Source organism: Oncorhynchus clarkii, chromosome 30, assembly GCF_045791955.1.
Source record: "Oncorhynchus clarkii lewisi isolate Uvic-CL-2024 chromosome 30, UVic_Ocla_1.0, whole genome shotgun sequence".
Lineage (NCBI taxonomy): Eukaryota > Metazoa > Chordata > Actinopteri > Salmoniformes > Salmonidae > Oncorhynchus > Oncorhynchus clarkii.
Window position 1 is genome coordinate 8994285 of NC_092176.1, and position 27844 is coordinate 9022128.

The 27844-nt window shown below is 43.2% G+C and overlaps 1 protein-coding gene across 2 annotated transcripts in view; it reads right to left on the reverse strand.

Annotated features, from left to right (window-relative positions):
* LOC139389462 (nuclear receptor ROR-beta-like) overlaps window positions 1–25213 on the reverse strand; it is a 31676-nt gene extending 6463 nt beyond the window's left edge. Inside the window, exons 1-6 of one of the 2 annotated variants that reach the window (XM_071136236.1) lie at window positions 24936–25213; window positions 3377–3462; window positions 3098–3239; window positions 2157–2585; window positions 1358–1479; window positions 301–433 (exon numbers count right to left, since the gene is read on the reverse strand). In XM_071136236.1, the coding sequence (XP_070992337.1) occupies window positions 301–433; window positions 1358–1479; window positions 2157–2585; window positions 3098–3239; window positions 3377–3462; window positions 24936–24942 (919 nt within the window). In that variant the 5' untranslated portion in view covers window positions 24943–25213. Of the gene's footprint in view, window positions 1–300; window positions 434–1357; window positions 1480–2156; window positions 2586–3097; window positions 3240–3376; window positions 3463–7848; window positions 7915–24935 lie in introns of those variants that run through there. The other variant, XM_071136235.1, reaches the window with a different exon arrangement.
* Between the last annotated feature and the right edge of the window lie 2631 nt (window positions 25214–27844).

The following is a 27844-nucleotide window of genomic DNA, read 5'->3' on the forward strand; positions in this document are numbered from 1 at the left end:
ATGTTGGTGCTACATCGTTGATCCATTTAAAAAAATAATAATTTAAAGGATGTGGAAACATGGTTGTTTCAATCAGCTTGTTTCCAGTATTTTTTTTACCTTTATTTTACTAGGCAAGTCAGTTAAGAACAAATTCTTATTTTCAATGACGGCCTAGGAACAGTGCCTGTTCAGGGGCAGAATGGCAGATTTGTACTTTGTCAGCTCAGGGATTCAAACTTGCAACCTTTCGGTTACTAGTCCAACGCTCTAACCACTAGGCTACCCTGCCACCCCAGTAGGTCAGCAGTGTCAGCTCACCTGACTTGAGCAGAAGGATCTGGTCATTCTGGCACAGCTCCATGAAGCCTGAAATGCGCTTGGCAAACTCCACCACATACTGGATTGCATGGGTGATCTGGATGGCACACTGCTGCCACAGCATGTCTCGCGTCTGCAGAGAAATACACACGTTCAGAACTTCTGTGCAGACCTATCGACGCGTGTCATGACAGCTCGTATACACACTGCTATAGCACTTCCGCAAGTGCAAACAAATAGAAACCGTATTTAACACACGTTTATGCCACAGGACTATGCCCACAACAAGACGCGCAGAGTTGTATTTCCCTTTTTACAGTTCAATGAAGTACCATACAGGAACAGGGAAAATGCATACTTAGAAAATTGTCAGCTCCCTCGCTACTCAGAATATCCAAAGTACAATATCAGCAAATTGCTTTTGTGTGTTCTATAGTGTCTGTCTGTAAGATGAATCTCTATGGAGAATATCTCAAAGGGTTCTTCTGTAATGACCCATAATCCATTAGACACAGAGGAATGAGAGAAGTCACGGTGATATAAAAGAACTAGTGCTGTTTCACACACACACACACACAGGCAGGCGGAGAAAAGGAGCGAGAGAGAGATAGAAACAAAAGGAGAAACGAGCAGAGAAAGAGAGAACTTGAGGGAAAAAAAGAGAGACAGAAAGAGAGGGGGGTGAGATTCTATAGACAACCAGAGTTTGGAAGAGAATGAGGGCAGTTGGTATAGGGAACAAAAGAGACATTGGATGACAATAGAGTTGGGAGGTGCTCAGAGGTTGTACTGTAGGTTAGTGAGCAGTGTAAACTCGGCTGGTCACAAGGAATACACACACACACCACAGGAGGCTGCTGATAGGAGGACGGCTCATAACAATGGCCGGGAACGGTGCAAATGGAATGGCATCAAACACCTGGAAACCATGGAAACCATGTGTTTCCTGTATTTGATACCATTCTCCTGATTCTGCTCCAGTAATTGCCACAAGCCCATCCTCCCCAATTAAGGTGCCACCGACCTCCTGTGAGGTACACACACTCGTCACACTCACTTTGCTCTGGTACATCTTGATGTCATCGTAGGAGTGTGTTTGCCAGGCCAGCTGCTGGAGCTCATCTGCTGTGTATTGACAGGTCTCCAGGTGAGACTTTATAATGTTCTGGGCGATACGATCTATGGAGGGAGAGGGGGTGAAGATACAGAGTCAGACACACTCGAGCAAAACGGTAGCTTACCATTCATTGTCTATGGAGCATGAAACCAATGAACCGTACCCAAGCTTAATGAAAACTAACTTTATTCAACTTCCGAAGGTTTCAGTCCTCATGCAACATTCTATGTAGTCTGTTTATTTTTATGTATCTGAATCTGAATTGTAGAAAATAATTGTTGGGCTAATTGAAACGGGGTGTAGAAAACAGCAGAACGGATCTTCAGCTAATGTATTGTGTGCCCCATCCAAGTATGTGACAAATCCAGTAGAGAGTACACTAGTAAAACTGTGTTCAGCTGACTTGACATTGCAACCTTAGTAAGGCAGGCAACACTCAAGCTTCACTCTGCAATCTGACAGGGTGTTTCTTGCATTAATGGGCTGAGCTTCAATATGATGCCCCCCCCCCCCCCCCCTAGGAAAGTCTGATCTCAGGTTGCTCACACTGCTTATCACAATGACAGCTTATCACACTTAGCCTCGCCATGACACCTTCCTGTTCAAATCATCAACTAAGGCCTAGTGTCTTCCTGCCCCCTACCACACTCGGGCCTCATCATGTCATGCACCTAATGTTTTTGAAGGCGGCACTGATGGTCCAATTGAACACCTGTGAATAAACTTAACCCTAAGTTACCTAGCTCTCCCATGCTGACATTGCTTGGCGCCAGCTGACTGTCCTGGTAGGAGCTGTAGTTGAACAGGTTGGTCACAGGGGTCAGGTCGTACACAGGCTCCTGTTTTATGTGCTTCATGCCCGCCATGTCAAGGCCTGACTGATCCGGGGAGGGCTGGGTGGAGTCCATACCGTGGTAGTAGCCGCCAGGGGCACCACCGTTCACCTGGCCCTTGGGAAGCTCGATAACGTGGCCGTTGGCGTAGGTGCCTCCGATCTCGTGGTTGAGGGTGTTGAGGCCGTTGGTCAGGCTGGAGGAGTAGACGCGCGCCAGGGCCTCGGCCTCACCAGTCTGCTGCTGCCGCTCATTCAGGATCCGCTGCTGGTGCTTCTGCACCTCGGCGTACAGGCTGTCTCGCTGCTTCTTTGACATGCGGCCAAACTTCACCGCTACGCACAGAGGGAGGGTTCTTTATTAGTCACATTGTGTTTGGTTTCTCTCTCAGCTTCACCTGTGCTTTTACATTCCAGAGATTACAGTAGTATTTGACAATCTTAAAGGGATAGTTTGTGATTTTGACAATGAAGCCCTTCATCTATTTCCCTAGAGTCAGATAAACTTGTGGATACCATTTTTGTTTCTGCGCCCAGTATGAAGGATGTTTGAGGTAGTTTCGCAAGCCAATGGTAACTAGCGTTAGTGCTAGCATGCTAGCTGTAACCGAATCCTTTTAGTTTTTGCGCTAAGCTAGTTAACATTGGCTCGCGAAACTACCTCAAACATCCTTCATACTGGACGCAGAGACAAAAATGGTATCCACGAGTTTATCTGACTCTAGGAAAATAGATGAAGGGCTTCATTGTCAAAATCGCAAACTATCCCTTTACGTAAGCAAGTGTCTACACTTGTGTTTGTGTATGTATTTGTGTGTATGTTCATGTGTGTGTCGAAGCGGTCTCACCATCTCTGGACATTCCGAGTGCGAGACACTTCTGTAAGCGGCAGTGTTGGCAGCGGTTTCGGTTGGTCCTGTCGATCAGACAGTTCCTCTGGCGAGGGCAGGAGTAGGCGGCGTTGTTCTGCTGACTACGTCTGAAGAACCCCTACAGGACAACCACAAACATGAGCGGTCAGTCAATGTTTTGTAAATAAAATAAAAATATAGGAAAGAAGATCTAAAACAAAATGACAGAGGAGAAGGATGGACAGAGGGAACAACAGAGCTGTGTTGACAACTCACTTTGCAGCCCTCACATGTGATGACTCCATAGTGGATTCCTGATGACTTGTCTCCGCAAATTTTGCATGGTATAACTTCGATTTGGGCTGTGAACAGAGAGAGGGGAGGGGAAAACACACATACCTGAGTTACATAACCGTTTTATTGGATCACACACACTTGCCTGTACTGTACCAGTGTTAATGGCCGCTCAACTTTTCCCCCACTGTCGGGGGGCTCATTAGTGTGTGTGTGTGTGTGTTTCTGTCACATTTGACCCAGTGAGGGGGCACAGCACTCCCAATCAGAAGGAACCTCTCCAGTCAGCAGGTCACTGTGACATTGGGACATCCTGTTAATTTTTTTTGTAGTGGTAATGACAGGAACACTAGTGACAGACTTTATGTCAGGACGATGAGCAGGGGTCCTTAGATGTGCTCCCAGGATTGTAGTGGGGTTACATCACCAAAGTATCTTCCTTTATTGTATTGTAAACGTAGTGTACTGTGGGACTGAACTGTGTACTGTAGGTCTGAAATCGCCACACACAGAAACCATTAGGAGTGTCCAGTGACCACAGTAACCAGTGTAGCCACGTAGTTCAAGACAGAGAAGGAGAGTGACAGATAGATTGAGCGATAGGTGGCACATATCTGCTGAGACTGCACACTCACTATAAAGAGATTAGACACTCAATCTAATCCTAAATGACTTCCTTCCTCCCAAGCTGTTTCCTTGCGATGCACACTGGCTTATCCAAAGCACCAATTCCCCAATATTCTTTCTGTACCTGAACCTGGTAGAATCAGGTAAGATGGTTATTAACAGACATTTCAGGTGATAATAAAACATGTTTTGTTTAGTTACTTTTTTCTTGAAATGTTTCTCTAACTTTACTGCAAGTCAAGCTAGCTAGCAAACGTTAGCTAGTTAAAAGATAGGCTAGGTTGAATATAAAATTGTGGCTAGCAACCTCAACCTAACAATTACCATCACAATACACTTAAATGGGAGGCAACAGTCATATTTTTTTTTTGATACATACACACACACACACACACGACCATTCAAAAGTTAGGGGTCACTTAGAAATGTCCTTGTTTTTGAAAGAAAAGCAAAAGAATGTGTCCATTAAAATAACATCAAATTGATCAGGAATACAGTGTAGACATTGTTAATGTTGTAAATGACTATTGTAGCTGGAAATGGCCGATTTTTTTTAATGGACTATCTACATAGGCCCATTATCAGCAACCATTACTCCTGTGTTCCAATGGCATGTTGTGTTCACTATTCAAGTATATTATTTTAAAAGGCTAATTGCTCATTAGAAAACCCTTTGCAATTTTGTTAGCACAGCTGAAAACTGTTGTCCTGATTAAAGAAGCAATAAAACTGGACTTCTTTAGACTAGTTGAGTATCTGGAGCATCAGCATTTGTGGGTTCGATTACAGGCTCAAAATGGCCAGAAACAAATAACTTTCTTCTGAAGCTCGTCAGTCTATCCTTCTGAGAAATTAAGGCTATTCCATGCGAGAAATTGCCAAGAAACTGAAGATCTTGTACAACGCTGTGTACTACTCCCTTCACAGAACAGCGCAAATGGTCTCTAGCCAGAATATAAAGAGGAGTGGGAGGCCCCGGTGCACAACTGATCAAGAGGACAAGTACATTAGAGTGTCTAGTTTGAGAAACAGACTCCTCACAAGTCCTCAACTGGCAGCTTCATTAAATAGTCAACACAAAACACCAGTCTCAACGTCAACAGTGAAGAGGCGACTCCGGGATGCTGGCCTTCTAGGCAGTTGACAGTGCATGCCATAGCAAACACCAAGCCATGAGGTCGAAGCTCCAAGACAGGATTGTGTCGAGGCACAGATCTAGGGAAGGGTACCAAAATATTTCTGCAGCATTGAAGATCCCCCAGACAGAGCTCCAAATATATTTTTGGCATGAATGTCAAGCGCCACATCTGGAGGAAACCTGGCACCATCCCTGCGGTGAAGCATGGTGGTGGCAGCATCATGCTGTGGGGATGTTTTTCAGCGGCAGGGACTGGGAGACTAGTCAGGATCGAGGGAAAGATGAAAGGAGCAAAGTACAGCGAGATCCTTGATGAAAACCTGCTCCAGAGTGCTCAGGACCTCAGACTGGGACAAAGGTTCACCTTCCAAAAGGACAACGACCCTAAGCACACTGCCAAGACAACGCAGGAGTGGCTTCGGGACAAGTCTCTGAATGTCCTTGAGTGGCCCAGTCAGAGCCCGGACTTGAACCCGATCGAACATCAATGCAGAGACCTTAAAATAGCAGTGCAGTAACGCTCCCCCATCCAACCTGACATGAGATTGAGAGGATCTGCAGAGAAGAATGGGAGAAACTCCCCAAATACAAGTGTGCCAAGCTTGTAGTGTCATTCTCAAGAAGACTCAAGGCTGTAATCACTGCCAAAGGTTCTTCAACAAATTACTGAGTAAAGTGTCTGAATACTTATGTAAGAACTTGTGATATTTCTGTTTTTTAAAAACCTGTTTTTGCTTTGTCATTATGGCTTATTGTGTGTATATTTTTATTTCATCCATTTTAGAATAAGGCTGTAACGTAACAAAATGTGGAAAAAGTCTTGGTGTCTGAATACTGTCCGAATGCACTGTATGCACCAGTCAAAAGCTTGGACACACCTACTCATTCCAGGGTTTTGCTTAATTTGTACTATTTTCTACATTGTAGAATAATAGTGAAGATATTAAAACTTTGAAATAACACATATGGAATCATGTAGTAACCAAAAAAAGTGTTAAACAAATCAAATTATAGTTTATATTTCAGATTCTTCAAAGTAGCCACCCTTTGCCTTGATGACAGCTTTGGCATTCTCTCAACTAGTTTCATGAGGTAATCAACTGGAATGCATTTCAATTAACAGGTGTGCCTTGTTAAAAGTGAATTGGTGGAATTTCTTTCCTTTTTAATGTGTGAGCCAATCAGTTGTGTTGTGACAAGGTAGGGGTGGTACACAGAATATAGGCCTATTTGGTGAAATACCAAGTCCATATTATGGCAAGAACTGCTCAAATAAGCAAAGAGAAATGACAGTCCATCATTACTTTTAGACATGAAGGTCAGTCAATATAGAAAATTTGAAGAATTTTTCAAGAGTCTCTTATAAAATGGGTTAGTCATGTATAGTATCCCTAGTTGTAAAGTAGTAAATAACTTATCAGAATGTTTTAAACTCTCAAGAGGAGTAAAACAAGGTTGTCCACTATTGGCATATCTATGCTGGTTGAGAGAATGCCAAGAGTGTGCAAAGCTGTCAAGGCAAAGGGTGGCTATTTGAAGAATCTCAAATATATTTTGATTTGTTTAACACTTTTTTGGTTACTATATGATTCCATATGTGTAATTTCATAGTTTTGATATATTCACTATTATTCTACAATATAGAAATTAGTCAAATAAAGAAAAACCCTTGAATGAGTAGGTGTTTCCCAACTTGACTGGTACTGTACACACACATATACATATACACATATACATATATACACATATATATACATATATACATATGTGCATATATATGTGTATATATATATGTATATATACATATATATATATATATGTGTATATATATATGTATATATACATATATATACACATACACATATATATACACATATACACATATATACATATATACATATATACATATATATATATTTTTTTTTTAAATTATTATTATTATTACTTATTACTATTTTCCCCTAACCCTACTACCCCTCCCCTAATTGGAGTAAACTAATGGACAACAACACCTAGGCTTCTACTTCCAGCTTATACATACTATATACATTTTACGGACACAATGCATTTTACAGTAGTTATCTTTTGTTTTTAATCCAATCCTTAAGCTTCCCTCAACCCCTCCCATCTATCTCTCAAGACCATCCAGTTTTATATTTGCCATATATTTTTAAACTGTGCTGTGATGTTTCACGTTTCACACTAAAGTTCTGAACCTTTCTTATTCTCATTAATTTTACAGATTGTAAATGAAAGAAACATTTTTGCCAAAAGTATTATTATATTATTGATCGATTGACTTAGATTTTTCAAATCACCCAGCAGTGCTATTTGCAGAGTTAGCTCCAGGTAAATGTTGCAGTCCTTCAGCCATTCCTGAACATTCGACAAGGGACCCCAACTGGGTTGTGTTCATTTGGAACCAAACGGAAGAAAAATGGACAGAAAAAGGAAGGGACTACCTGGATTTGTCCAATAAGAAACACTAGTTTTCCTTTTACGTTGCAAACATTTTTTTTTTTTTACGTGTGCCCTAATGAACACAACCAATGATTCATTACAATCTGTGGTAGAGCAATAACAGAAAAACTGTACACTATACAAAGTACACAGAGAAATTACACCTAACGTTTTAGCCTATGAGTGTAGTAATTTGTGGTCAAAGGCAATGTCCAAAAGTATGTCTTACCTATGGCATCCGTTTTCATTTTCCGCGGAGACACATGCATAAACACATGTAGCCTACACACACCGCTCTGTGTTGCAGCTACAACAGGATAACAGGTGTTTTAATGTGTGTGTGGTAATGATTGGTTTACGTCACTGCATCAGCAGTGTTTATGGAGTGTGTGTATGTGGTTTGCATGTCATCTGTGTGTGTATAGTGTCATAATGGGATTAGCTCAGGGAGATAATGACTACTCAGAGTTGTCTGCTGCCTAAGCTGGAGCTGTCTTGTACCTCTTTACCCAGGGAGGGATGTCCCACTCCCCCCAAAAAGCCTGAGTAAGAGAGGGTCCGGTTGCGGGTTTAATGACCCTGACCTCTGTGACCCCGGAGTCTAAGACCATGTTAACACAAGGTTATTTAGATCCTGACGACAGACAGACAGACAGACAGAAGGGGTTAAAACTGATGAGGGGTAAGACAAGGCCCTCTTGAGAGCTGAAAACCCTCAGCAGACAGGACAGTTTGTATTTACCCCCATTTATATAATCTTCCACCTATTCCTTTCCCTTATCGATCTACAAGCCCTACATACCCATTGTGAATGAGTCATTAACTGTGTGTCTGGTGGGGGGAGGGGGGGGGGGGGGTGCATGTGTGTGTGTGTGGACTGGGACTGTGAGTGTTATGAAGGAAGGACTCTCTGGGTTTGTTCTAGAGGTGACCCATTTCCACCAGTTCCTGGCCAGTGCCAAACTGGGTCAGCGCAGCGGGCTGGACTGGGCCGGACTGGGAAAGAACATACAAACAGTGTGATGCAGTGAAGATGTCTATTTATAGTGTGAAAAACAGGTCAGTTGTGCCTCAGGAAATGGCAGTAAAAGAGAGAACAACACTCTGTGTTTGTGTGTGTGTTCAGCCGCTCTCATTTACAACCACGTTCTGCTATATTCCCCAGAAAGTCTCTTTGTAGCTCCTTTAGGAACAACTTCTAATTGAACTTCAAGGAAGGACATCTTAAAAACGCATTTATCAACTGACCAGTCTACAGTTTATAATAATGTTTTGAGGGGTGTGTGAACCGACAAAGATTATAATCCAGCTGTCAGTATTTCTGTGTTCATGTGGGTGAGTGTGTATGAGTGTGTAAGCTTTTGGGTGATTTTGTGTATGTGAATGTGTGTAGGCGTCTGTATTCTTATGTGTGTGTTTGAGAGTGTCTGTGTGTTTGTGTGTATGTCTCTGTGTGTTAGAGATTGTGTGTTTCAGAATGTGTGTGTGTGTGTGTTAGAGAGTGTGTGTGCATAGCCACCGGGCCTGTCAGGTGGAATAAGGAGCCAGTCGTGACAGCTTGGCTGTTGCTAAGACGACCACCCACTCGCTTCTGTCGTCTGCCTGTCAGAGTAATGATTTGCTGAGCGGTCACACACACGCCTACAGGAAGTGATGTCACCAAACTATGGAGTATTTCTTGCTTACCATCACCATCCTACCCTTCTTACTGCCTCCTCTCACTTGGTGCACCAACACTATGGTTGCATTTTTCACCAAGTCAAATCAAGTGGCTCTAAAATTGTGTATTTACGTAGTAGTACTGCAGACAGGTACATTGAGTGCAGTTACTACTGTTTATATGGAACACGTGCTTCAGGATCCTATTCTACATGAGTTTAGAACAGATAGATAGCATATAGATAGCAGATAAATAGCTGCATGAATGATTCCTAGGCCCTCTGACTGGCTGGCTGTGTGGGCGTGGCTGCCCTCTGACCCTCTGACTGGCTGGCTGTTTGTTATCCAAAGGTTATGTAAGAGTGCAGCGCTGGCGATTCCATGGCTAAGAGGAGCTCAGCCCCACAATCTTTTCAAAGAGAGAGAGAGAGCACAAGAGACACAGACACCAACAAACAGAGAGACAGACAGACAGGTGGGTTACAAAAAAGTAAGGGAGACAATTTTGTAGGGTAGTCTGGTTGGTGCAGTGAGTGATGTGTAGTGAACTGGCACGTGGAGTGTGTTAATTGATTTTTAATGAAGTGAGGAACTCCACTCAGTCTCCTGGGTTCCCAACTCTCTAAATAGAGCCTTAATTAGCTTCATTAGAGGAGATGGGAGCATCCGTACATGAGCACTGGCTTACCATAACTCAATTTATAAAGAACACACACACACACATACACACACAGCAAGACAACATCAAAACTTGAAATTGCCATGTGGTCTCCTGATTAAATGGGCGGAAGTTGAAGTTGATGTGCTTGATGTACATATCCCAGAAAACTTAAAAATAGATAGGATGTTGAAACTGTGGAAAGGGAAATACCTGTCCATCTACGGGAAAATGACCCAGATTAATGTCCTATTGATACCGCAGGTTCCATATTTATTCATGGCTCTGCTGACTCCAGGAGAGTCCTTTTTCAAGCCATGCAAGACATTTGATTTTATTTATTTTTATTTGGAATGGCAAACCATTAAACAGCCACCTTTGTATTATGAACATGAGTTGGGAGGGTTAAAATTAGGACATATTAAGGCATTAAACCTCTCTCAAAATGATAATTAAATCCAAACTGGTTTTGCAGCAGACTACTAAGAGAGGCACATCCGAGGTTCTAAGTGGTCTTTTTGACGTTATACTGATTAAAACCAACCATTTCCGGTGGACTAATAATGGATCCCTGCTTAAAGTATGATCCTTTTTAAATGAAGCAATACAGAGTTGGTTACAATTCCAATTCCATCCTCCAGATGAGGCAGAACAAGTATTACAGCACATAACGTGGTTAAAACTCCAATGCACTAATAGAGGACATTTTCTTGGGAGAAATGCATAAAATATCATGTTTCTGAATGACATTGGAAGGTAAAACTGTCACACAAGCTATAAACAAAGGGTGTATGGAGATGTATATTCCATCCCAAATTATAGCCAACTCATTGAAGCTCTGCCACAAAAATGGAAGAGGCAATTACTCAAAAGAGAAAGGAATTAAATGATTTGTCTGCCTCCAAGGAAAAACAACGCACGGCCTAAAATGTATCAGTTTCACTTAAAGTCGAGAGGTTTGATAACTATGCCGCTTCGAATTCAAGATTGTTGGGAACAGGTTTTGTATGTGCCAAAATCATGGCATCGGGGTTTATGAACTGATATACAAAACAACAACTGAAGCATCAATCTGTTCTTTTCAATTTAAACTATTATATAAATCTGCACTACTTATGATGGCACAACAAGCAGAGGGATGTCTCCGGTCACCGTTCCTTTTCCCGGTAGCCATCGACTGGATCATGAGGAAGACAACAGGGAACAGGCGAAATGGCATACGGTGGTTTCTATGGACACGGTTTGACGACCTCAACTTTGCAGACGATCTAGCACTCCTGTCACACAGTCAAGAGCAAATACAAGATACAATACCAGACCTGGACACCACATCAGCCCAACTAGGACTCCACATCCACAGAAACAAAACCAAGATAATAAGGCTCAACTGTTCAGCCCCTGGTTCGACAGTGATCTTGCAGAGTTACTCCACCTCCAAGAATTGCATTTGGTGAAAGGTTTGGCACCCGCATACTCGTTCAGGCAAATGAGAAATAAGTGCACTCAGGCTATCCGAAAGGCCAAAGGTAGTTACTTTAAAGAGCAGTTCTCTCTCTATGGGTCCAACCTCAAGACGTTCTGGGAAACGGTTAAAGACCTGGAGAATAAACCCTCCTCCTCACAGCTGCCCGTGTCCCTTAATGTTGATGATGTGGTTGTTACTGACAAGAAGCACATGGCTGAGCTCTTTAATCACCACTTGATTAAGTCAGGATTCCTATTTGCCTCCTTGCCCATCCAACATTTCCTCATCTCCCACCCTGTCACGACGTCCGCCAAAGTTGTTGCCTCTCCTTGTTCGGGCGGCGTTCGGCGGTCGTTGTCACCGGCTTTCTAGCTGACACCGATCTACGTTTCTTTTTCTATTTGTTTTGTCTTGATTGTACACACCTGGTTCCCATTACATTAGAATTATTTTCCCTATTTAACCCTCTGGTTCCCAATATGCTTTGTGCGTGATTGTTTCTTGTTGAGGGTTAGTAGACTGCTGTGTTATGGTGTGTTTTCCCTGCGTGGAATTGTATGGTTGTTTCTTTTCGAGTAAAGTATGTTATTTTACTCAGTTCTGTGTCCTGCGCCTGACTCCATCCTCACCGCTGCACACTGACACATGACACACCCCTTCTAATGCGACTATCCCCGATGCTTCTCTCTCTTCCCCCTGCCCCGCTACAAAGTCTCTCGCTGCAGGCAGTCACTGAGTCCGAGGTGCTAAAGGATCTCCTTAAACTTGACCCCAAAAATCCATCTGGGTCAGACCCCTTTCTTCTTTAAGGTTGTTGCCCCTATCATCGTCAAGCCTATCTCCAAGCTTTTTAACCTGTCTCTCCTTTCTGGGGAGGTTCCCATTGCTTGGAAGGCAGCCACGGTTCGTCCTTTATTTAAAGGGGGAGATCAAGCTGATCCTAACTGTGATAGGCCTATTTCTATCTTCCTATTTGCCCTGTTTATCAAAAGTGTTGGAAAAACTTGTCAATAATCAACTGACTGGCTTTCTTGATGTCTATAGTGTTCTCTTGGGAATGCAATCTGGTTTCCGCTCAGGTTATGGTTGTGTTACTGCAACCTTAACGGTCCTCAATAATGTCACCATTGCCCTTGATTCTAAGCAATGTTGTGCTGCTATTTTTATTGACTTGGCCAAAGCTTTTGATACGGTAGACCATTCCATTCTTCTGGGCCGGCTAAGGAGTATTGGTGTCTCTGAGGGGTCTTTGGCCTCGTTTGCTAACTACCTCTCTCAAAGAGTGCAGTTTATAAAGTCAAAAAATCTGCTGTCTCAGCCACTGCCTGTCACCAAGGGAAACACAATTCATAGATCGGCAGATAAGGGTGCTCTAGAGCGGCTAGATGTTCTTTACCATTCGGCCATCAGATTTGCCACTCCTTCTATACTCCTCTGTAAACTGGTCGTCTCTGTCACAAGACCCACTGGTTGATACGCATTTATAAAACCCTCTTAGGCCTCACTCCCCCCTATCTGAGATATCTACTGCAGCCCTCATCCTCCACATACAACACCCGTTCCGCCAGTCACATTCTGTTAAAGGTCCCCAAAGCACACACATCCCTAAGTCGCTCCTCTTTTCAGTTTGCTGCAGCTAGCGACTGGAACGAGCTCCAACAAACACTCAAACTGGACAGTTTTACCTCAAGCTCTTCATTCAGACTCAATCATGGACACTCTTACAGACAGTTGTGGCTGCTTTGTGTGATGTATTGCGGTCTCTACCTTCTTGCCCTTTGTGCTGTTGTCTGGGCCCAATAATGTTTGTACCATGTTTTGTGCCGCTACCATGTTGTGTTGCCACGGTGTTGTTGTCGTGTTGTGTTGCTACCATGCTGTGCTGTCATGTGTTGCTGCCTTGCTATGCTGTTGTTTTAGGTCTCTTTATGTAGTGTTGTGTTGTCTCTCTTGTTGTGATGTGTGTTTCGTCCTATATTTATATTCTATTTATTTATTTGAATCCCAGGCTCCCCGTCCCTGCAGGAGAGGCCTTTTGGCAGGTCTTCATTGTAAATAAGAATTTGTTCTTAACTGACCTGTCTAGTTAAATAAAGGTTCAATAAAACAACCAATCCAAATCACCCTCAAAGAACCACTGGAGGATGTGAGGTCCTTCACCTACCTGGGCAAGATGGGTTAGTCAGGTAGGCAAGATGGGTTAGTCAGGTAGGCAAGATGGGTTAGTCAGGTAGGCAAGATGGGTTAGTCAGGTAGGCAAGATGGGTTAGTCAGGTAGGCAAGATGGGTTAGTCAGGTAGGCAAGATGGGTTAGTCAGGTAGGCAAGATGGGTTAGTCAGGTAGGCAAGATGGGTTAGTCAGGTAGGCAAGATGGGTTAGTCAGGTAGGCAAGATGGGTTAGTCAGGTAGGCAAGATGGGTTAGTCAGGTAGGCAAGATGGGTTAGTCAGGTAGGCAAGATGGGTTAGTCAGGTAGGCAAGATGGGTTAGTCAGGTAGGCAAGATGGGTTAGTCAGGTAGGCAAGATGGGTTAGTCAGGTAGGCAAGATGGGTTAGTCAGGTAGGCAAGATGGGTTAGTCAGGTAGGCAAGATGGGTTAGTCAGGTAGGCAAGATGGGTTAGTCAGGTAGGCAAGATGGCAAAGATGGGTTAGTCTGTGGAAATCTGAGTGATGGAATTAAGATTAGAGTGATTGGTTGATTGGCTGATAAATGTGGAGTCCAGTATGATTAGGAAATAAACATTATATATTGAATTGTAATGTTTTCCACCAAGTCCTTCAACTAGGAAAGAGGCGAGTAGGGGCATAATCAAACCTATATAAAAAGGGTATTAGAAATTATGCAGTAATGGTATTTGATAGACTCCAATTCTATCTGCTAATTTCATAGCTGATCCACCCCCCCCCCCCTAAAAAAACACATCAATACCAAGCGCAATACAAGCCCTTCTTAGAACAGCAATAAACTGTGGGGTGATCTTTCTACCACTAGGTGTTGCTGTATTTCAACAGCCGTAGGGGCTATTTGTGTAAGGGTGAACAGGAGGGGCAGATTGGACATGCATGTTTCATCTATTAACTAGAGGGGACTAGCTACAAAAAAAAAAACACACCCGGGGCTGTACTATGTTCAGCATGCTGTTACATGGGATGGGAGCATGGAGTAGCAACAATAGGGGTTATGTAGCTACTTGTATTGCTGCTCACACACACACGCACACACCTGTGTTTTCACTAGGGTCAGCAACGGCTACATTGACCCACTTGGACAGCTCTGGCATCATGGCAGCAGCCGGGTATTGTAGGTAATTACTCAGACCTGTTTGTATGGTTGGCACTGTCTCCATGGGCTCTGTACAGTCTGCTGGAGTGAAGAGTAACACAGGGCAGGCAAGTAGGGAACTATCCCCCATCCCCCTTCCATCCCCTGATGCCTGCCCTGTGTTGTGGGGGCAAACATGTCTTTGTCCAGTTGACAGTAGCCATGATGCATCAAGGATGTTAGTTACTCCCCCCCTTGCCCTCCTCCCTTCCCATGTGTAAGAGGGCACAGGCTCGTCCAGTTTGCCGCAATGCTCTGTGGGTAATTGCTCATGGGGCAGGTCTGGGATCAGCTGCGCTGGGCTCATGGAATCCAGCTCTGTGCTCCGATTGTACACCCCAGAGAGGGAACAGAAGGGGGCCACTGGCTGACATTCAACGCATCGATTCACACACACAGACACACATGCACGCGCACAAAAGTGTACATATGTATACACACGTACAAATGCACTCATACGTACGCACACTAGTGTTTCTATAGTGTTTATGTAGCGTTGATACATCCTGTGTTTTAACTACAACTGTGTGCATGAGTATACAGTATTTCCCACGTCTCCCTTGCATGCCTCCACCCCCCTGCCCACTAGAAGTGAAGCCCACACAACACATTGTGGGGTTCCTAGTGAGTGACCCTGAGATGGGGAAGCATGCAAAGGAGGCGTGGGAAATACTCCACAGGGTGGACCCAATCCCATCGCCCCCAACCTGTCCCTCCCACCCCCTGCCCCCTCAGGTCTACCTCTCAAGTACACTGTGCCATCTCCTTCCCAACACCATCCTCTGTGACTTGTAAGGCCTCTCCGGGATTGACCTCTGAACTTTCTTTCAGGCCTGAGAGGGGGGGGGGGGGAAGTGCATCGGACTGGAAGGAACAAGTTCAAGGATGATGTGTGTGACCACAGCACCTGGTCTCTCCCCCTCTGCTCTGAGAGCAGGGGTAGCCTACACACTGTGTGCAGAGATAATGATAAGAATGATCCAAATCATGTATTTGCTGGAGTGTACAAAAATAAGTAAACATGAAAATGGCAACAACCATTTTTTCAACAAATGATCAACAACCACATGGAGGCATGGACACACATACTGTCATCGTAGCATCCCACCTATTCTGGTTTGAGAAAAAAATTATTTTGTCGTCACTGCCTGCTCCTTAACCCTCCCTTAACCTCACACTGTTCTTCCTATGGTCTTAATCCTAATTGTAGATGACATTGTGTGTGCGTGTTGTGTGTTTGTGTGTGAGAGAGGGGGAGGGTAGAGGGTAGGACTAATAGGGAGAAAGAGAGCGAAAACAAGAGAGCTATAGCATTAAAAACCTGCAGATTCTACCACATCTTGGCTGGAGGACACTAGCGAATCACATGGACCCAAAGGAATGGAGGCTAAACATATCAATTATACTAAAATAATTATATAATAATACCGTAATCCACAGACAAATTAGTGGGCATACACAAATATTTGGACCAAACTACAACACTTGCCTTGTGTGTGTGTGACACAGAGAGAGAGGGAGAGGGAGAGAGTGTGTGAGAGAGAGAATATGTGTGTGTGTGTGTGTGTGTGTGTGTCTCTCTCTCTCTCAGGGATGGACGCTAATAGCTCGCCTCAGGCCACAATTTAACTCAGTCTAACAAGGTTTTCCCCAAAGTGGCCCCAGGGGCATCTTTCGCAAAGAGCCAAATTGATCACAAAGACAATCAAAGTGTTCGCTTCACCTGCACTCTCTCTTTCCCTCTCTCTCTCTCACAGACACACAATATCAGTATTTTGTGAAAATTAATATGAAGGCACTGCTTAAAACAAAGAGGCTATAATGAAATATGACTTTTTTTTTTTATAAGGACACTATTCTGAGCACTGAGGTTAGAGAAGACCTGGGTTAAAATACTATTTGAAATCTTTCAAATACGTTGAGCGTTTGCTTTAGCCTGTCTGGAGTACCAGATGGGCAGGGTTTATAATTGTGGGAGCTACCAGCAGGTCAGTTCCAGCAGATCTGGTACTGAGGTTCAAGATGAAGCGCAGCTCACAAGAGAGAAATAGAACTGATGATGCCCTGGAGAATCTCCTCAATGAGATTAGCTACTGACGCTAACACAGGCTAATCTTTGCCACTCACAAAACGCTAACCCCTATTAGAAGCTCACCAGTATAGTTGACACAGTAAGTGCTATAGGTATGCTACCACAAACTCCCTTCTATGGAATACGATGGTGGGCAATACCTTTTTACAGCATCTAATTGAGTTGTAGAATACATGCTAAATGCATAATATAAAATAGTCTTCAGAAAAGACCTTTAGGTAACTAAAAATGAGTTGCATCCATGGTAGCCATGGTCACCTTCTATAGGACGCTATTAAGTGCACAGAAATTTCACCTAGTTTCCTCCCAGGACATAGTAAAGACTGGAATGTAACAGGGACATATAGCAACACTACAGCGCGCTCAGAAAGTATTCACATCCCTTGACTTTTTCCACATTTTGTTGGGTTACAGTCTGAATTTAAAATGGATTAAATTGCAATTTTATGTCACAATACACTATAATGTCAAATTGGAATCATGTTTTTATAAATGTTTACAAATGACTTACAAATAGAAAAGCTGGAATGTATTGAGTCAATAAGTATTCAACCCTGTTGTTATGTCAAGCCTGAATAAATTCAGGAGTAAAAATGTGCTTAACTAGTCACATAGTAAATTGCATGGACACACTCTGTGTGAAATAATAGTGTTTAACATGATTTTTAAATGACTACCTCGTCTCTGTACCCCACAAATACAATTATCTGTAAAATGCTGAATAGAAAGTCTTATGTTTGGGGCAAACACATCACTGAGTACCACTCTTCATATTTTCAAGCATGGTGGTGGCAGCAACATGTTATGGGTATGCTTGTCATCGGCAATGACTAGGGAGTTTTTTAGGATAAAAGGAAATGTAATAGAGCTAAGCACAGGCAAAATCCTAGAGGAAAACCTTGTTCAGTCTGCTTTCCAACAGACACTGGGAGACAAATTCACCTTTCAGCAGGACAATTACCTAAAACACCAGGCCAATTATACACTGGTTGCTTACCAAGATGACATTGAATGTTACTGAGCGGCCTAGTTACAGTTTTGACTTAAATCGTCTTGAGAATCTATGGCAAGACATGAAAATGGCTGTCTAGCAATGATCAACAACCATCTTGATAGACCTAAGGAATAATGGGCAAATACTGTACAATTCAGGTGTGCAAAGCTCTTAGAGACTTACCCAGAAATAATCACAACTGTAATAACTGACAAAGGTGATTCAAACATGTATTGACTCAGAGGGTTGAATACTTATCTAATCAAGATATATTCATGTTTTATTTTCCATTAAATCATTTTTTTAAAATTGAGAATGGTGGAGGCTACTGTAATGCCTCTAGAAAGTACAGCTAAGGGTTCTGTCTGACTTCACACTGTGTCCAAGTAATTGTATTAACTGTGTATTAGCTGTTTATTAGATGTCCTTGTTGAATTGTTAAGTAAGACACCGCATAGACGCGCACACACACACACAGATGGTGAATTGCACACATCCAGAAAGCTGAATTAACCGCTCACACGATCTGACTGTCTTTATCTTTTCCTTTCTCCCTCCTTCTCTCTTTCCCTCCCCTCTCCCATCTCTTTCCCTCTCCCATCTCTTTCCCTCTCCCATCTCTTTCCCATCTCTCTTTCCCTCTCCCATCTCCCTTTCCCTCCCCTCCTCTCTTTCCCTCTCCCATCTCCCTTTCCCTCTCCCATCTCTCTTTCCCTCCCCTCCTCTCTTTCCCTCTCCCTTTCCCTCTCCCATCTCCCTTTCCCTCTCCCATCTCTTTCCCTCTCCCATCTCTTTCCCTCTCCCATCTCTCTTTCCCATCTCTTTCCCTCTCCCATCTCTCTTTCCCTTTCCCTCCCCTCTCCCATCTCTCTTTCCCTCTCCCATCTCTTTCCCTCTCCCATCTCCCTTTCCCTCTCCCATCTCTCTTTCCCTTTCCCTCCCCTCTCTCTCTTTCCCTCTCCCATCTCCCTTTACCTCTCCCTCCCCTCTCCCTCCTCTCTTTCCCTCTCCCATCTCTCTTTCCCTCTCCCATCTCCCTTTCCCATCTCTCTTTCCCATCTCCCTTTCCATCTCTCTTTCCCTTTCCCTCCCCCTCTCCCATCTCTCTTTCCCTCCCCTCTCCCTCTCCCATCTCTCTTTCCCTCTCCCATCTCCCTTTCCCATCTCCCTTTCCCTTTCCCTCCACTCTCCCATCTCTCTTTCCCTTTCCCTCCCCTCTCCCATCTCTCTTTCCCTCAACCATCTCTCTTTCCCTCTCCCATCTCCCTTTCCCTCTTCCCTCTCCCATCTCTTTCCCCCTACCCCTCTCCCATCTCTTTCCCCCTACCCCTCTCCCATCTCTTTCCCATCTCTCTTTCCCTCTCCCATCTCTCTTTCTTCCTTGCCCGTTCTTGTATCCACGTGACTCACGTCATGATGACTACCACCCACAATAGACACGTCTAGTTACTACTGAACAAAAGTGAGCTGATGAGATCAAAGTTCAATCCCATAGTGCACCACATCACACTCCACCAGACTACCAGGGTGCCTCTGCTTCCACCACCAGCCAGCGTATGGATACACTGCATAACTGAGAGATACTTCCAGTGTGTTTAACAAGGACATTCTAAAGAGAGAAAGGCTGCTTCTTTAGCTCAGGGTCAGGCAGCACTGGGGCGATAGCAAGAGATCCCTCACAGCCAATATAAACTAGATACAATGTACTGCTAGTCACGCACACTCTCTCTCTTACACACACACTCTCTCTCTTACACACACACTCTCTCTCTTACACACACTCTCTCTCTCTTACACACACACACACACACACACACACACACACACACACAAATAAAATCAACACGGAGCAGTCGTTAAGTACGCGCGCTTGGATGCCACCCTCACGCTCAGAACCACTGGGACCACACACTGATAGAGAAGCACGGTCTACAGGCTGCTGTTAACAACATTATCTCAAACACACTGATAAGTCAAACATGCAACAGCAGGCACACACACACACACAAGCTCTCTTAATTTGAGTTGAGAGCACAAGTGATGGAAGAGCAGACCGGTCGAGTGAGGAGAGACAGGGACACAGGGTTAGAGCAAGCGCAGTGGTGTAAAGTAACTAAGTAGAATGTCTTTGAAGTACTACTTAAGTGATCTTTTGGACTATCTACTTTATTATTTCTATTTTTGACAGCTTTTGCGCCACTACATTCCAAAATAAAATATGTAGTTTTTACTCCCATACATTTTCACTGACACCCAAAAGCACTTGTTACATTTTGATTGCTCAGACAGGACAGCAAAATGGTCCAATCCACGCACCATCAATATAACAAGTTGTCATCCCTCACTGCCTCTGATCTGGCAGACACACTAAACACAAATACTGTGTTTGTAAAATATGTCTGAGTGTTGGAGTGTGCCCCTGACTGTCCATAAAAATTAAATAATAAATTGGGCCGTCTGCTTTGCTTAATAGCAGGAATTTTATGAGTATCTTTTACTTTTACTTTGGAATTTTACTCAAGTATGACGGTTGAGTACTTTTTCCACCACTGTACTTAAGTATATTTAAAACCAGAGACTTCTAGAACTTTACTCAAGTAGTATTTTACTGGGTTACTTTCACTTTTACTTGAGTCATTTTCTATTAAGGTATCTTTTCTTTACTTTTACTCAAGTATGACAGTTGAATACTTTTCCACCACTGACCAAGAGACATGAGGGGATAGAGGAAGACAGGAACACAGTTACAGAGAGGTAGGCTATACATACTGTAGTCATACGTGGATGAATTGGGTGCAGTGCATGTGCGTGTGGCTGTGTGTGTATGTGTGTGTGAGTAATGGTGCAACACCTCAGTGTGGAGGATTAGCTCTCCTGACCCAGGCTTTGAGTAATCTTTCCCCTAGTTACATAACACTGGGCCATTAGTCGGTAACACACACACACATATATACATACACATACGTGCACATACATACTGTGCACATACAAACGATGAGTATATTTTCCTCTATACTGTTTCCTCCCACCAACTAAGGTGTTGCCTGCTCCTTCCCCACAATGAATGCTACCCAGTGAAATAAAGTTTTATGTTCCTAATTATGACAATATAGAGAATGCTGTTCAAGCTGTGGGTAATGTTGATGAGGAGATGAGATAGATTGTGTAATGTGATAAATGATTTGGAGTAGATTATGTAAATTAAACTGTGCACCACAGTATAGATTATGCTGTGGATTGCTTCCGTAGACCTTCAGGAAGCATCGATCCCCTGATAACGCCGGGATTGGCTGATCAATGCAGATGCAGGATGCCTCAAATTCTATTGGCATTGGGACCTCATGCATGGCATTGTGGCTATTTGTGTTTTACAGGCCAGAGTTGAAAACAGAGTGGGTGTATGTATTTGTATTTGTGTGTGTGTGTGTGTGTGTGTGTGTGTGTGTGTGTGTCTGTGTGTGTGCTCACGAAAGAGAAGGAGTGAGATAGAGAGAAAGTGAGAGAAAGAGAGAGAGAGAGAGAAAGAAAGAGAAAAATAGAGAAAGAGAGAAAGATGTAGAGAGAGACAGACAGAGAGATGATGGCGTGTGGGGTCTTCTGTGGTGCTGTCTGTAGATTATGGAGTGTGTTGCCGTCTCACATCCACCCACCACACCCCCTTTGTCACCCCTCTCTCTCTCTCTGTCATTCTGTATTTTCTAATAGAGAGGAAGTGTTGGAGATTGTGATTGACACCTTTCACTCACAGAGAGGATCACATAGACCACACCCAACCCCATGACCCATCCCCCTCCTGCTCTGGACTGAACTCAGTGACCTATACCGTCTATGGGAGGGTTCGCCTGTGTGAAAATGGCATTGCATTGCAGTAGTGTGTCATCGTGTATCTGTGTGTGTGTCTGTTGGAATGCATTTGTGCATGTACACACATATACATATTATTACATTGTGTGTTTGGTCACCTGTGTTAGGCTTATGCATGTATGCATATTTGTGAGCATGTGTGTGTGAGCATGTGTGTTTGCATGTGATGTGCGCATCTGTGGTGGCATCATACTATTATACTGAAGGTGTATTTTGTGGGTCACTGTGGATGAGGGTGAGAGTGTACAGTAAGTGTAGGTGTAAAGGTACACCTGGTTCCAGAAGCCCCCTGGCCAAACATAATCAAACCGAAAGAAATGAACCCATCTGCAAATATCTTCAATTCGAAAGGACAATTTGTGAAATAAAAAAGTAGGGTGTTCATGATTAGAATAGGCTTATAGCCCTCAACAAAATGGCTTTAAATGATTTAATTGGCAATGAAAAAGTATGGGGAGGTTGAACTTGGGAAACAAAATGCTTGGACCCCAACCAGTAAATCCAAATTAAAATAGCAACAATTAATCAAGAGCACGTAAAAAATATTTGACCCTGAGCCGTTCTTTTTGTATGCGTTTCAGGTGCATCAGGTTATAACTATTTTCAGAACGTTTCCTTCTTGTCATTGGATAACTGTTTGTCATTAAATAACGGAAATTGAACAGTATAAGACGAGAAACTTTTCTCTTTTTCACCACAGCATTTTCTCCCTCCCCTGGTTGGTTTTGGTTATCGTTCTAGTATAGGCTACATCATCGTCCGTCGGTCAGCCGGGACAGGAGATTTGACAATTGCTAAATGATAATTAAACAAGGCATATGAGGGGGGCTCTATTTTTCATAACCTCGTGGATGTGATTGCATTTCTCTGTGAGCAGTGCAGACTCCACAGTCTGCGAAGGTTGGGAGAGGGGCCGCGTGGCGCACACTGATTTAATTCTATCTGACAAACCCTTTGGGGCGTTCAGCAGGATAGACGGAGAGAGAAAGACAGGAGGACAGAGAGAGACGCTTCGGGCCCTCTTCTACCCACCACAGCTATAAAGCCGGAGATTTCGGCATCCCCCCAAGAAGCCCATGCACTAGTGGTCGCAAGGCCCAATAAAGTGTGAGTGTAGGCTACAGTTACTGCAAGGCGGGCGGGGAGAGACGAGTTAAGTCATTTGCGCGCGCGCGAGAGAGAGAGCGAGAGAGATAGATGTCCTCCCCAAAGTTTTCGTCCTCTTTTATCCCCAGGGTTATAAGAGAAGGCCTGCTAAATTGCTAATCGCAGAAGCAAACAGAGGTGTATTTTAATCCTTCTAATGTTGCTTGATTTTCAAAGCCAAATAGCAATAGCATTGGACACAATAATATTAATGTAAAAATATGAAAATACTGTTAACTAACATCACAGAATATTGTTGCACTTTGAAAAAATATTCATATTAGTCTAAATATTGTCTTATAACTTCAACAATGGGCTTAGAATAATCATAATTATTATTTGAATGTTGTTTATTTTAAGAGTCATTTCTGTACTAGGCATGTTGTATATTTAATGATGACAAACTCAAATTAAGCGCGCCATTGATAATCTATGTTTAACGTTAATATTGCCCATAATTCAGTACAGTTTAGTTTAACTACACTTTATTAATATCAACACAATGGCGTTTTTGTATCATTTGTCATAGGTCTACACACCTACAACGAAGGAATGAGAATGCAGGCTGGAACAACAGACGCTATAGACTACCTCTAAGACTAGACTACCTCTAAGTGAGGCCCTCACCTGTCTTTCATTGAACAAACTGGTTACTTTATTTATACTTTTTTTCGTCACGGGTTTATTTTCGTCACGGGTTTCCGTTTAAGTGATGATTGTTCTTTTACAATTCACAAGGTAGCCTATAGGCTAGTGATCATAAAAATTAATAACACTAGACCTACGCAATTTGACAACAATTGGTCATCACGGAAATGTTCATTTTCAATTATTGGACCGAACAGCATTGCCACTATGTTTTGTTAGTCTGACATAATTTGTAGGAGTAAATTGTAAAATAGGTCTACTATTCAGCATTGAAGGCCTTGGATCCAAAGCGCATGATTGTAAGGGGAGAAAGAGGGAAAAAGAGAGAGAGCTGTGGGTTGAACTTCCGTCTCGAAGACATGGGGACATTACCCTCTCTGTGTGTGTGTGTGTGTGTGTGTGTGTGTGTGTGTGTGTGTGTGTGTGTGTGTGTGTGTGTGTGTGTGTGTGTGTGTGTGTGTGTGTGTGGACGTGGGGGGCACTAATGTTGCATTTCGATGCTTATGGAGCGGTGCAGAGCTTGACTGATGGATATGGGTTAGTAGAGCGCACACCCAACACAGAACCTCCTTGCCTGGCCCTATATCACCAGGGAGGTATGTAGGACACAGCCTATACATGGACAACAAGCTTATATTTGGGGTTCTGATGGGGTACGACAGTTGAACGAAGCTCATGAGGCATGTCTAACTTGTATTCTTCAAGAATTAATGGGTACATATCATTTCTAAATCCAAAAATGGATGCTGCAACTGCAGATTGCCCTTTAAAGAAACAAAATGTATTTGCATTTTTTTTTCCAGAGAGCAAACATGTAGAAGACTGTGTCCTGCAGTCAATGGTGCTATAGGGCCAAGCTTGCAGGTTCTGTGTTCCAACGTGTCATGCGCTCTACTAAACCATTTACATTTATCCAGTCCCATCCCTCAGCTTTTTGCCGAAACAGGGGTGGGAAAGGCTTTGTTATTGTTTCAACTGCGAATTGCCGCTTTAAATCGTCCGTGGCAATAGTTTACGGAAATAGTTTACGGCAATAGCAAATGATGTGCTTCGTGAAGATGATCTATATTCAGGCACTCCATTCAGCCAGAGCATCTGAAGTCTTGACGCTCCTCCAAACTAAATAGTGTTGCGTTAACTCAGAGTTAACTCCAACACTGGGACTTATACAAGGTGTTTAATGGGCCATACATGGACGTCTCATGGAGAACAACACGCACACGCACACAGTATAAAGATCCGAATAGGTTACTTAATAGTGACAGTAAATGGCAATTGTATTCTCAAGCTGGGGCTAATAGTGACTGAGGCATGAGCAAGTTGGGATAAAAAACTTCCCTAGTAAAGTTCACACAGCGCACACACAACAGAACTAAAGTACAGAATGGATGTGGGGAATACCAGTGATGTGAGTGGGTAGATGCGCCTGCTATTTAAATGAGCTGTCAAAAGCAGTCGGATCCTTACCTCGCATGGTGGTGTTTGTGCGACTCTCTTCCGAATGCAGCAGTCATGAAGAAACAAACATAAATACTTTTAAAAAGCAAAATCCCCGGGCAAAAACAAAACAACGTTAATGTTTGCCGTCGTCCACGTTCATTCGGGGAGTGTTGTTTCTGCGCAAAAGCATTCCAGACCAGAACAGACTCGTGCTTGTTGACGCGCTGGGCAGAGCGGAGCAGAGAGACGGGCCGTGGAGTGTGGAGAGGTGGTCAGACGGTTTGAGTGTCGTCCGCTCAGCGAGCATGCGGCTTTTCACATGACATCTGCGCCTGAACATCTACGGGAGGTTTTCACTGTTTCCCCCGGCGGAGGGGAGAGCGCTAGAGAGGTTTAGAGGAGCAGGGATTGGACTAGCACTTTCTGCTCCTCCCACTCTCGAGATCCCCAATAATGAGCCAGTGTAGTAGCCCATAGCATACTGTAGGCCCTAATCCAGCACGTACCTTCATAACAGTGAGGATACTTTCGTTATATCGTCCTCCCTAATATGGTGTTTACTAACAGTTAGTTAGCCTACAATAACACATCATCCAACCATATTTCTACAACATTTTATAGACTAAAGAGGAGCGTTTGGGTTCAGGCTGTGTATGCCCACATCGTCAATAATCGTTAGAGTTGACTATGGAAAGGGGTCACAATCACACGTTTCTTTCATTTCACAGACAATTTACAGTCAAAGAAATGATTTTGTAATGTATAGGCAGGCCTTAACCTCTCACACTTAGTTAGATTAGGCTACATCAGTTAGACTAGCACATTTTCAAATCATTTAGAATTGGGATTTGAAAAATGGTTGAATCTAAATAGTTTATTGGTTACACGGTTCAACACTCTCCCTGGTAAATATTTAATATATTGGATGTTAAACACTGTAATGGCTGTGGATTGAATAGTTAAAGAGAACCACTGAAAAAATATTGATACCCGCACTATATATATATTGAAATACTAAATGTTTATCAGTCAAATTTAGCTGTTTAAATGCTTATGTGTTACTGAGAGGATACAGGCTCAAATTATATTACACACGTCTAATGTTTCTTCTCTACTGCACATAAAGCATTTCCCAATGCATATTTCCAGGGCGAGGGCGTTTATTTACAGTGCAGTCACTGGAAAACTGTCCGCTATGTGCGGAACACGTACAAAACAAAATAACAAACAGGACAATTAAAAAACAGGAAATATAAACTGGGGATAACGGTATGTAACTCAAATCGTAGTAGAGTACTCAAAACAACCAGGCCTCAAGAACTCCTGAAACTGTCGGCATGCCAACTTTTACCTGTCTGATCAGGACAGAAATGAAGCTTACTTTTTCAACATGGCCTTCACCTGGACCATAGCCTGCCATTATTTACAAATCCTTAATCAGTGTCGTGAAATAAAAATCATATGCGCATTTTCCTACCAGAGATGTTTCCCTTAAATTGACTAGTTGTGTATAAAAGTGTGGATATCGTCTATATGGTGAGATTAGTATGGACAAAAGAGCAACACTATTTTTATATCTCAAACGGCAGCCAAGCAACGATGATCATGTCACCAGAATAAGACCCTCAATATTTATTGGAAAGGAGCATCAAGCTCATCGCCTTGCTCTTTCACCACCCTGTGAAGTTCATCATCATTTGTATCATCTGCAGCCTAATAAACTGCATGCTTTCCCAACAGGTCGTAGTTGGAGGACCACACAACATATTGTGACTTGAATTTTACTTTGATAAGATGGTTAATACCGTACAGTATATCAATATTTGTACACAAAAGCGCTTACACTGACATTTCTCGCATAATACATTTTACCGACACAAAAAGATCCCACCTTGTCAATACTTATTTTGTTTTGCCGACATCTGGAAAGTTTACTGTCAATTTGCTGTTTCCATCAGGCCTGTCTTGACATTTTTCTCAGTACTTTACTCACATAAAAAGGTTGGATGGAAACCTGGTTTGTGACTGACATAACAAGAGGGAAATTGCTGATGCCCAACCACATTTTGAAATGGCACTTTGTGTAGTTTACTGATCTAATGCTCAACAGTAAGTGAGTTGTTAAAAAACAAAACAAAAAACCTAGGGGCCGGGGCCCTGGGCAACCGCCTATGCCACTTATGCACATGGCCCTCCCTGATTCTTCTTCTACCTACAATGACTACTAGCCTGCTACTACTACTACTACTACTACTACTACTACTACTACTTCTACGAGGCCTGCCACCACCATACGTTTCAATCTAAATAAAGGCACAATATTTACCCCTATGTCAAGAGGCCCCCCCCCCCACACACACACAGACTGATTTCATTCAAATTAAGCCCAGTTTCTATGTGTGCCCCCTGTATAATGAAGAGTGATTAAAGGTCATGTGAGGTGATGATCATGGAGTTGTCCCATAGACTATATTATGCCACTCTTACCCCAGCCTGACCAGCTCTAACCCCTGGCCCTAGACTGACCCCACATGACTTCCTATTATGTCTGGCGGCTCTGGCCTCACTGTACCTAGGTACAGTAGCAGTTTCAGCATGCATTACAGAGACTGTACCTTGTCACTTATGGGACCATTACTGTCCTTACTGATATTTTAACACCACACCTTGTTTTCATTCTGAGTAGCCCAGCCACGGTAGTTCATCTTGTATTTTATGGAGAATATTAGGCTCTTGATGGACATTTTTTGAGCACAGATGTGAGCAACTTTACATGCAAGGGTATATGCTGGTTTTTAAATGCAGGCTATAGCCTAAGAGGTCCCACTAAGCTTCTGTTTTCGTGGCGTCAGAGTGTTGGACCTGGCGAGGAGAAGAGAGAGAGAGAGAGTGAGTGAGAGAGATGGAAGGCAGGAGGGAGGGAGAGAGACAGAACG